General features: G+C 40.3%; 1 protein-coding gene across 1 annotated transcript in view; it reads left to right on the forward strand.

The window, feature by feature from the left end:
• Window positions 1-11,684, forward strand: part of abtb2b (ankyrin repeat and BTB (POZ) domain containing 2b) — a 125,085-nt gene extending 113,401 nt beyond the window's left edge. The window contains exons 10-17 of the mRNA XM_060915090.1: window positions 782-1,008; window positions 4,601-4,779; window positions 4,876-4,981; window positions 8,927-9,029; window positions 9,206-9,296; window positions 9,613-9,681; window positions 9,865-9,978; window positions 10,946-11,684. Coding sequence (XP_060771073.1) covers window positions 782-1,008; window positions 4,601-4,779; window positions 4,876-4,981; window positions 8,927-9,029; window positions 9,206-9,296; window positions 9,613-9,681; window positions 9,865-9,978; window positions 10,946-11,143 — 1,087 coding nt within the window. The 3' untranslated portion in view covers window positions 11,144-11,684. The remainder of the gene's footprint in view (window positions 1-781; window positions 1,009-4,600; window positions 4,780-4,875; window positions 4,982-8,926; window positions 9,030-9,205; window positions 9,297-9,612; window positions 9,682-9,864; window positions 9,979-10,945) is intronic.
• Window positions 11,685-12,423: the final 739 nt, after the last annotated feature.

Raw genomic sequence — 12,423 nt, forward strand, 5'->3', positions numbered from 1 at the left:
TTTACCATAATTCCCATAGCACATGAACGCACCATGAGTGCGGCTCTGAGGGACGTGTAAGTGTTTCCAGGTTAAAGGGCATATTCTGGACCAGTTTCTTTTTTTTTATATGAAAGTATGTCCCTTTACACACTCATCCAGAAGGGTAATTTTGCACAAGGCCATCTGTCTACAGCAGAAAAAAATAAAATAACAAAACGCGTCTGGAAAATTCCCAAGGGAGTCTGGAGCCAGAATCGTGACGTTACCTGCGGAAGCGCCAGCAGGCTGCGTGAGCTTTGCACGGTTTCAGTGCACAGCCTGTGTAGACCAAGCGCTCCCATTTCTCTCTCATTGTCCAGTCTTTTGAGAAACGATGAGTACTAATCCCATCAAGATTGGTGTTGCTACACCCTCCTACGATACATCCGTTAACCATTTTAATAATTACGCGATAACGTTGAAGAAATTTGCAGAAAACCACCAGGTCGTTTTCTCATAAACAAACCAGCGCTGACGTAGGATTCAGAGGGAGGCGTCCCGCACGCGACGTCACGAAAATCAATGTTTCCTGGGAAATCCAAATGCAAAGTTTTTTCAGAGGCGGACCAATTCGCCTCAAATGGCTTGATTTCAACTGAATTTTTCTGGTATTGCGTAAGGTAAAAAAAAATTGCACAAAATGCAGAATGTTACAGATATTTGACCAAAGTTTAATATAAAATAGGAGAATTACATTGCTCTTTCTCCTGAATTTACCCGTGATATACCCTTTAACTTTTCTTTCCTCTCTCGGCTACAGGAACGTCCTGAGGAAGCTGCTCTCTCAGCCACAGCAGGTGAAGGACGATGTGCTCTCTCTGGAGGAGATCTTGGCAGAAGGGGTGGTGGGGGTGGCGGAGGAGGCAGCGCCCTCCGAGGCAGGACAGCCCCGTCTCTGTAAGGCCCGCATGAAGGCCCTACAAGAGGCGTCATTCTACAGCGCTGAGCACGGCTACCTGGACGTCACCATGGAGCTGCGCTCTCTTGGTAAAGCCCTTATGTTTGACCTGTTTTGATTTTTTTAACTTAAAAAAAAAAAAAAGTGAATGAATATAATTTTTTACAGGATTTACAAATATGAACTTTTGTGTGGTTTAATTTCTTGGTTGAAATCATATATTGAAGTGAGTGTTCATTATTTATTTTTACGGATGGCCAATAAGATAAATACATACATAATATATATGATATTACACAGTTGTGTGAAAATATGAAGTTTATCTTCGAGTGGTGAATATACTCACGAGTGAGCAAAACGAACAAGTGAGATCTTCTCGTGTTGAAAAATATAAACTTCATATCTTCACACCACCGTGTAATGTTCTTTATGTTATATTATATAGACACATGCACAAAAAAAAATACGCACGTTTATCAAAAGAATTTTAACTTTGAACCGGTTCGCCATTTTGACAACGCGTGCCTAGTCACTGGGAAAACACTGGGAGTGACATCATCGGAGTGAAATATGTCACTCAGATCTGCGATGTATTTTGGATGCATAATGCAAGTTTTTCAACACGAGAAGATAAACTTCATACCTTCAAGCCAACGTGTGATTTTCTTTTTATTATATCGACACATTCACAAATAAAAAGTAGCCAAATTTATCAAAACAATTCATCGATTTCCTCACAAGTGACACATACAGATTTATGTCACAGCTTTGGTTCTCCATGTCCCGGATGTACACTACCGTTCAAAAGTTTGGGGTCACTTTGAAATGTCCTTATTTTTGAAAGAAAAGCACTGTTCTTTTCAATGAAGCTCACTTTAAACTAATCAGAAATCCACTCTATACATTGCTAATGTGGTAAATGACTATTCTAGCTGCAAATGTGTGGTTTTTGGTGCAATATCTCCATAGGTGTATAGAGGCCCATTTCCAGCAACTCTCACTCCAGTGTTCTAATGGTACAATGTGTTTGCTCATTGCCTCAGAAGGCTAATGGATGATTAGAAAACCCTTGTACAATCATGTTAGCACAGCTGAAAACAGTTGAGCTCTTTAGAGAAGCTATAAAACTGACCTTCCTTTGAGCAGATTGAGTTTCTGGAGCATCACATTTGTGGGGTCGATTAAATGCTCAAAATGGCCAGAAAAATGTCTTGACTATATTTTCTATTCATTTTACAACTTATGGTGGTAAATAAAAGTGTGACTTTTCATGGAAAACACAAAATTGTCTGGGTGACCCCAAACTTTTGAACGGTAGTGTAGCTCGTATGAAAAATACTAGTGGTGTATTTCCCAGTAAAACACTCATGTCCATATATATATATATATATATATATATATATATATATATATATATATACACACAGATACTTGATGTTCATGCTATATGATCTGCAGCACAATATCTAATTTTAGTTTTAAGGTCTCACTAATCGCTGCCCAACAACAGTGTTATATTTTTAAAACAGCACTGTTGATTACTCAATACCTATTGGTCAGAAGGTACAGATTTTTTTTTTTTATAAGTGCAGCTTTAACAGTACTTCCAATCACAATATTTATATTCATTTGTAATTTCTGACAAGTTATTGTTCCTATATTAACAGCTTACATAAGGCCTTTAATGCTGGATGCGCCACAAGAATGCAGTTGTTAAAATGGTCAGGTTTTCTGTCAGCATTTTTTGGAAGGCGTCGCCATTGTCAGCACGGGTATAACTTTCTATCTCCAGACATGGGAAAGTATTGTTTCTTGGTAATCCGACAGGTTGCTTTTTTTTGGTCCTGTTAATGTCGAGACAAAAATAAAGAGAGGCTGCTGAGGGAACAACTGTTTCTAGCTGCTGTAAAGTACAGCAGTTCTAACTAACAAACTATCAAATGTATAAGTATATAAGGATGTGTATAAGTTATAAAAAAATTATGTTGTGTCATTCTTTAACTAATAAAATCTACTTGTTGGCTAATGGCTTGATGTTCATGCTATATGATCTGCAGCACAATATCTAATTTTAGGCAATATACTTAGGCATATGTGTGTATGTGCATGTATGTGTATGCATGGTTCTTTTTATACTGTTCTGTGTTGCACATGTTGGTGGTCTATTGCCATTAACTGTTGATGCTTGTTTTCTTCCTTGCATGTTGCACATGTTGGTGGTCCATTGCCATGGTCTGCTTCTCTATGTTGCTCTCTGCTATATCTTCTGTCCTGTACCTGTTTTAATGTCTTGCTTCATGTTGTGTTGTGTCTTGTATGTTGATGGTGGCACTGAGTTTCCCCTTTGGGGATTATTAAAGTTAATCCAATCCAATCCAATCCAATCCAATCCAATGGCTGTGGTATAAGAGGAAATATAGATATTTTGACACTGCTTAAAAGCAGAGCTCCTGATGAGTGTATGAGCAAAATATTTGCAAGAGCACAAAATCAACCTGAATAGAATAATAATATTACAGCATATGAACCATCGAATTGTGTAGTGTAGTGTATTTCACGTCAATAAATTGCTGAATTGTCTTGTGACAGTGATATTAATAATGAGATACGCATCACAGTTACGAATACATATTTATTCCTTTCTATGACACCACATGCCATGTACCAGAAACACCACCACGACATTTTATTACGGTGTGACTCTGCTGGGTGCCTGGTGGACAGCAGTGAACCAACGCTTTCACTTTTCATCATCACTATATAGTTACCATCAAATATTATCGGATATAAGAACTAATCGATATCGAGCCGTGATAGTTTTAGATTATCATAATCTAATTGCTATTGAACTATACAATAATTACACAAATGTGCAGAGTAAGAAATCGTTCAGGTAAAACAAGCATACACTGCAAAGATACGGTGTCCATTACGGAAAAAAAAAATCTATTTTCCGTAAAATATGTTAGTAAATAATCCCACATTATTTTTTAAAAAGCAAATTAAAAATAAGCACTGGATAAAAACCCATCTGTCTTATGTACAATCAAGCCGGAAATAAATAAAGATACAAATTTTGTTGTCCGGTGGTCAAGTGTTTATGAGATACGTTGCCTTGCACTTACGATCCTTGTGGTGTTACACATGTGTCATTCATATGGACATCGTACGGTCGCAAAAGTCATTAAAAAATTCAGGTTGAACCATCACCATATTCTCTTAAGTATGGAGCGTCACTCCACATACTTCCCAGTTAATAATTATTTTCCTAGAACAGCACACCCAATCATATTCACTTAATCTATTTAATCATTTATTTAAAAAAAAAAAGTATCTAACATGGAACAAAGTCATTTCTTTAGGCCATTTCCACCAGAGGGAACAAGGTGAAATTAAAGTCTTAAAAATCACTGATGATTGTAAATCTGAAACTAAAAAGTGATCACTTGAGCTCCATCTGCCTGTTTACATGCGTGTTAGAGAACAGTGTACAGTATGTGAAGAGGCTTTTGTGTAAATACTTCCATCATTATTGTAAACTGAGAAGATGTGAGGGCTGGACTGGGTGAGTGAGACACTGATAAGAAGGACAGGAGGGCTCAGTGAGCTATAGTGATGCGTAGTTTCGATTAGTGGACTGTGACAGGAACAGATGGACTGATGCTGTGGTGCCCCCTGCAGGAGTGCCCTGGAAGCTGCACGTGTGGCTGGAGTCTCTGCGCAGCGCCCAGCTCCAGTCCAGAGCCTCGGTCATGCTGTCTCTGCTCCGAGATTTCAGCTCCATCAAGGAGGACGAGTACAGAGAGGAGCTGCTATCTGTTGGTCTGCCTCTCATGTTCAACATCCTCAGGAGCTGCAAGGTATCAAGCAAACACCGTAAACAGCACAACATGAAGAAGTGCTCATGACCCAATCGACACTAAGCGCTGTTCCTTTTCTTTGTGTGTGCACCTCAGAGTGAAGCTATAATGCAGCAGATAGGCTCCATCTTCAGTCACTGCTTTGGATCTGCTCCTCTTCCTGTCATTTTGGAGAAGAAGACCACTCTTTCAGCACAGCTCGGTAAGGAAGACTTGTGTGACAACTACGTCATTAAAGTCACCCTATAATTGATCAAATTCAAATCATCACTGGATAGGTTTCTCCACATTTTTGCAGATGGAATAAAGTTCATCTGTTCATCAACACAGCAGATTTCCATCATATCAGTCTGATAAGGGCTAGATTGAAGTATTCGCCCCTTTCAGAAATCCCACAATCCATTGCACGGTTGGGAACTCTCAGTGGCCAGGCCCAGGCTGCTGATAACAGTACAAAAACCAATCCTGGGCTCTATAATCAGTTTCAATGTTCAAATATTGAACGTTCAAATATTATTACAGGTTTACATGGTCTCACAGATTTTTTCAAGATTAATACTGCTCGTTTACAATTTGTCATCAGTTTCAATGTTCAAATATCGGATGCAAGCTGAAATGTGATGTTATTAGACTGCTTTTATGTGTCTTGTTACTGGGCGGCACGGTGGTGCAGTGGTTAGCACTGTCGCCTCACAGCAAGGAGGTCCTGGGTTCGAGCCCAGTGGCCAGCGGGGGCCTTTCTGTGTGGAGTTTGCATACTCTCCCCGTGTCTGTGTGGGTTTCCTCCGGGTGCTCCGGTTTCCCCCAAAGACATGCAGGTTAGGCTAATTGGTGGCTCTAAATTGACCGTAGGTGTGAATGGTTGTCTCTGTGTGTCAGCCCTGTGATGACCTGGCGACTTGTCCAGGGTGTACCCCGCCTTTCGCCCATAGTCAGCTGGGATAGGCTCCAGCTCGCCTGCGACCCTGTAGAACAGGATAAAGCGGCTAGAGATAATGAGATGAGATGAGATGCTTTTTGTGGATTTGTGAAAGGGGCGAATGGTGAGAGATCTTTCATAGTTAAGTGACTTTCTGGCAGAGGTGGACAAAGTACCCAAGTTCATTACTTAAATCAAAGTACAGATCCCACTAGTCAAATGTTACTCCGATACAAGTGAAAGTTGTCCAGTCAAATTTTTACTTAAGTTAAAGTACTTGCTTTTAAAAATACTTAAGTATTAAAAGTACATTTTCTGTCAACGCATTGTTGTATTATTGCCACAACGCTTACAAAACCTAACGCCTCTGAAGCAACCGACTGGATTAACTGACTAACTTGTAAAACCTGTAGAATAAACACCTGGTAGACGGTTACACAATGAAACACAACTGAACTGAAAAAAAGAGCCATTGTTATTTAAATTTTTTTTTTTAATTGTGACACTCCTCCCCACCCCCACAAAGCAGCATTGTAGGGTTCTGACCCAGCTCTGGCAGTGTGTACGTGCGTGTACGTGTATGTTAATCAGGAAGACAGTGGAATAGCTGTAAATGCAGCTTGCTCAGAAAATAAAAAGGACAATCCAACCTGCTTAAAACCCAGGGCCACACCTCGAGCTTAATAACTTCCCAACAGCAACACTGCTTTAAGGAAGACCAAAAAAAAAAAGTGCAAGACCATCATCTGAGATCAAAACAAAAAATTCCAGTAATTTTTTGTGACTGACTAGTACAATACTGTCCATCTCACAGGTCTCGCAAGCGTCTGTATCCATGCACATATGATTCTGCCTGTGGAATCATGGTGGTTTAACATTAAGCTAGCTAGTCAGTGAAACTCCACCTGACATGCTAGCAAACTCTTTTCAAACTCGAAATTATATTGCGTAGCTAACGTTACTAGAAAAGAAAGATTTCTAAATTTTTTTTTTTTTTTTTGCAAGATGATGCTAAAACATTTCTGAAAGCACTTCAGATAAGTTAACGTTATTCATGTTAGCGTAACTCCGTTTTTACATGCTAACTAACAGTGTCCAAGTTAACTAGCTATGTGTTAACGTTAGCCGTGGACAAGGTTACGGCAACTTGGTGGGGAAATCCATAGAAAGTCATTTGACTTTCTTCAAACGTCGTTGCAAGCTTTCTCTTGGAATAAAATGTTTATATGCCTCAATATGCTTCCGCAGGTTGGACAGCAAGTTTTTGTAGGCTGTGATGTGCTCCGTTTTTGGCAAACAAAGCAAACATTTAAAATGAAACGACTCTTTATTCCTTTCAGAAACCTGAAACATGAGTGTGTGCGTTCTCCAGAAGAATCGCCTCCTTCCATTCTGCCATCAACTGATCGTGTTAAATAATGCTGCGGAGAAATAATTGATCTTGATTTTATCCAGTCTATGGACGTGACGTGACCCTAGTGATTACTGATCGGCTGTCTCAGTGTCACCTGCGATAAAAAACAATCACGTTTTCGAAAAGAAAAGAAAAAACAGACCACTTTCAAAGCCACTTCATAGTAACGAGTAAAAAGGACCTGGATAGAAATGTAGTGGAGTAAAAAGTACGAAATTTGCCTTGCAAATGTAGTGAAGTTAAAGTCATAAGTTTCCAAAAAAATAACACTCAAGTAAAGTACAGATACTCAAGAAGTGTACTTAAGTACAGTACTCAAGTAAATGTACTTTGTTACTGTCCACCTCTGGTTAACATTAGCCGTGGACAAGGCGATGGCAACTTGGCAGGAAAATCCATAGAAAGTCATGTGACTAACCAGACTGCATAGCTATTGCAACGTTATCACTAGCTCTAAAAGCACAGACAACTTCACTGCAAGCTTTCTCTTGGAATAAAACGTTTACAAACCTAAATATGCTTCTGCAGGTCGGACAGCGAGTTTTTGAAAACCTTGATGTGGTTCATTTTAGGCAAACAAAGCCAACATTTAAAACTAAATGAATCTTTAATCCTTTCAGAAAACTGAAACATGGGTTCATGGGCCATGGGTGCGTGCATTCCTCAGAAGAACCGCCTCCTTCCATTCTGCCATCAACTGATCGTGTTAAATAATGCTGCTGAGAAATCACTGAACTTGATTTTATACAGTCTATAGACGTGACCCTAGTGATTACTGACAGGCTGTCTCAGTGTCACCTGGGAAAAAAACAATCACGTTTTAGAAAAGGAAAGAAAAAACATCCACTTTCAAAGCTGCTTCATAGTAATGAGTAACGAGGACCTTGACAGAAATGTAGTGGAGTGAAAAGTACGATATTTGCCTTTCAAATGTAGTGAAGTTAAAGTCATAAGTTTCCAAAAAACTAATACTCAAAGTACAGATACTCAAAAATTGTACTTAAGTACAGTACTCAAGTAAATGTACTTCGTTACTGTCCACCTCTGCTTTCTGGAAATTTGTATCAAACCTGATACACTTTGGAAACCTTCAATGGAGTCTTGAATGGAATCCACTATTATAGACATGCAGATTTTTTAAATCTGTTTTTAATCAGTGTTTTAAAGAATGAAATGACCAAAGGTTCACCTCTGGAAAATTAAAGTGAGTGTTAAAAATGTGACAGAAGGGTATCATTGTGTCAAAGCATGGAGGCCAATCAGATTCTGATATGCAAATATAGGCCTCTCTACAAAGAAGTAGGGGCAGTGCATGCGGTATTAAAATATCTCATCTCATTATCTGTAGCCGCTTTATCCTTCTACAGGGTCGCAGGCAAGCTGGAGCCTATCCCAGCTGACTACGGGTGAAAGGCGGGGTACACCCTGGACAAGTCGCCAGGTCATCACAGGGCTGACACATAGACACAGACAACCATTCACACTCACATTCACACCTACGGTCAATTTAGAGTCACCAGTTAACCTAACCTGCATGTCTTTGGACTGTGGGGGAAACCGGAGCACCCGGAGGAAACCCACGCGGACACGGGGAGAACATGCAAACTCCACACAGAAAGGCCCTCGCCGGCCACGGGGCTCGAACCCGGACCTTCTTGCTGTGAGGCGACAGCGCTAACCACTACACCACCGTGCTGCCCTGTATTAAAATATTTATAGAACAAATAATAAAGTTGAGAATTCTTGATAAAAACTAAAACGTGCGATTTACAGTTTACAGAAACAATCAGTCTGTCTTCTGTCTGGCTTTTCAGATCCCCACTTCCTGAATAACCAGGAAATGTCAGACGTGACGTTTGTGGTGGAGGGGAAACCTTTCTACGCTCACAGGGTTTTGCTGATCACAGCATCTGAGAGGTGAGATGGACTTCATTATGAAAAGAGGACTATTATAGATGGACAGAAGGACGGTGAAGGAGTTATTATTATATAACTGATGGCACAAGTGCAGGTTTGCCACAAGTGCATATACTTTATAAGAAAGCATTCAGTTTGAAAAGCTCTCGAAACATCTCCCCTGCATGTCCTCTCAGGTTTAAGTCTCTTCTGGGCTCGAGCAGCGCAGATGGCTCCCAGCACTGTAAGGAGATTGAGATCAGTGATGTGAAGTACAACATTTTTCAGGTATCTGCTGCAAATTCCCTGATATTCCTCTTCTGTGTAACAATTCTTTCCTCTAAGATGTAGGGTTAAGTACTTTCACACTGATTGATTTTTAGTAAAATAATGCACAAATTACATAAATATAGTGTACATTAAGATACACGGATAACACAAGAAAGCGTATAACACTTATTTCCATTGTGGGTCAGCAAGAATCAAATGGCAAAATAGGGGTAAATAGTAAATACATAATACTGACAATAGTGTACTATAATAATAATAATAATAGTAACAAAAAATAATGATGATAATAATAATACACACTCCATGTCCCCAGGTGATGATGTCATATCTGTATTCGGGTGGGACAGAGTCTCTTAAGCTCGCTGTGCCTGAGCTGCTGGAGGTAAGTTTGTGATGTAATTGTTGCAGATAGCTGATAAATAGAAACCAATATTATTTATAATTTAATTTATAATAATCATGTAGATATTACTATATAAAATATGTTTTTTGGGATGTTGGAAAAGTTTTTGGAAATCCAGTGAAAACTGCTGGAAATCTGATGTGTCTTTTTGTCCTGTGCCAGCTGCTGTCAATGGCGACATTGTTCCAGTTAGGAGGTTTACAGCGCCACTGTGAACTGCTCTGTGCTCAGAACATCAACCTGGATAATGCAGTCAGTGTGTACAACACAGCCAAGGTGAGCAGCACAATACACACCTTCCACACAGCCAGCAGGAGTTTGGCAGGGAATTCTGGCATAACTGCTTAACCACCTCACTTACTGAAGCAAACACACACAAACTCTATATGGGCGGCACGGTGGTGTAGTGGTTAGCGCTGTCGCCTCACAGCAAGAAGGTTCGGGTTCGAGCCCCGGGGCCGGCGAGGGCCTTTCTGTACGGAGTTTGCATGTTCTCCCCGTGTCTGCGTGGGTTTCCTCCGGGTGCTCCGGTTTCCCCCACAGTCCAAAGACATGCAGGTTAGGTTAACTGGTGACTCTAAATTGACCGTAGGTGTGAATGTGAGTGTGAATGGTTGTCTGTGTCTATGTGTCAGCCCTGTGATGACCTGGCGACTTGTCCAGGGTGTACCCCGCCTTTCGCCCGTAGTCAGCTGGGATAGGCTCCAGCTTGCCTGCAACCGTGTAGAACAGGATAAAGCGGCTGGAGATAATGAGATGAGATGAGACATTCAACGCTCGTTCTCCATTGGGCAGAGTGACGTAATACACATGATAAGCGATATGCTAACAATATTGCACGCTATCAAACCAAATGAATGAAACCCGTTAGAAGGGAATAGAACACGTTTTTATTCCGTCGAAAAAGTGTCCTGTATGTATAATAATTCCCGATATTTCACTCTGATGATGTCACTGCCAGTGTTTTCCCGCTGACTAGACGTGCGTTGTCAAAATGGTGAACTAGTTCAAAATTAAAATTCTTTTGATTAACTTGTGTATTTTTTTTTTTTGTGGATGTGTCCATATAATACCAAGAACATTACACAGTGGTGCGAAGACATGAAGTTTCTCTTCTTGTGTTGAAAATATTTTCACTCATTTGCTTTGCTCACTCATGACTATGTTCACCACTCGAAGATAAACTTCACATCTTCGCGCAACCATGTAATATCCTCTACATAAGCTATATTGTATATTTCAGGCACAGGGGGCAGCAGAGCTGAGTGTGTACTGTGAAGGCTACTTCCTGCAGAACATGGGCACTCTGCTGGAAAGAGATGGTTTCCGTGGACTGATCTCCGGCTCTCGCTCAGCTTCGGGGAGAGAATCTCTCCTGGAGGAACTGGAGGCGATGTTAACACACACAATGCAGTCTCTCCGTATCAAATCGCACGTGTGAGAGGACAGAAAGGAGCACAGGAATGAAGAATTACAGCACAGATCACCAACAATGAGGAGAAGAAAAACAGGATGAACAGTTATGACTGGGAAAAAAAAAGTTAGAATGAGGAGCAGAGGAACAATGTGACTGATTGTGAAATAGGAAAGACTGTGAGCAACCGCAGCTCATGTGGAACAGTGTGGACAGAGACATTGGGAACTTGTAATAACGGACAGTGTGAGACTGTACCATGTACAAATGTATAAAATGTGTATTACTACATACTGAATGCAATGGCATTCTTGTAGGTAAAGCTATCCAAAGCTATTTAGGGACCCCACATCCTTTGACAAGCATCATTTTTGTAGAGTTTGTGTGGTAGGACTTGTACTGGGCCAAATAGAGTTGGAGAAGGAGTGGAGATTTTATAAGCTAAATTACAGCAGATTGAACTTGTACCGGAAAAAAGAGAAGACCTTTTCTATTTAAAATGTGATATTATTTAAGTTGACTTTTTATTGTTCTCTATGCCAAACAAATAAAATAATATAAAACCAAATGTTTTTTTTTTTTTTAAACTTGTAAAACAAACTAATTCACTTTAATGCTCAGTCACTGAAAGAAAATATTTTACCTGTACATAAAGACAAAGCGTAAAACTGGGGGTAAAGTGGGATTTATGAGCGCTACGTCTTTATGCATACTAAGTGTTGAAACATTGAGTTCCATTACGATAAAGAGTTCTCAATATTAATATTATGGAAGTGTTCCCCCCCCCCAGTTTAATCAGCGAGCAAATTTCATTCAGTCATCTTAAAGGAACAGTCCACCGTACTTCCATAATGAAATATGTTCTTCTCTGAATTGAGACGAGCTGCTCCGTACCTCTCCGAGCTTTGCGCGACCTCCCAGTCAGTCAGACGCGCTGTCACTCCTGTTAGCAATGTAGCTAGGCTCAGCATGGCCAATGGTATTTTTTGGGGCTGTAGTTAGATGCGACCAAACTCTTCCGCGTTTTTCCTGTTTACATAGGTTTATATGACCAGTGACATGAAACAAGTTCAGTTACACAAATTGAAACGTAGCGATTTTCTATGCTATGGAAAGTCCGCACTATAATGACAGGCGTACTAACACCTTCTGCGCGCTTCGACAGCGCATTGATACGGAGCTCAGATATCAATGCGCTGCCGAAGCGCGCAGAAGGTGTTAGTACACCTGTCATTATAGTGCGGACTTTCCATAGCATAGAAAATCGCTACGTTTCAATTTGTGTAACTGAACTTGTTTCATATCAC

Source organism: Neoarius graeffei, chromosome 2 (genome assembly GCF_027579695.1).
Source record: "Neoarius graeffei isolate fNeoGra1 chromosome 2, fNeoGra1.pri, whole genome shotgun sequence".
Taxonomy (NCBI): Eukaryota; Metazoa; Chordata; class Actinopteri; order Siluriformes; family Ariidae; genus Neoarius; species Neoarius graeffei.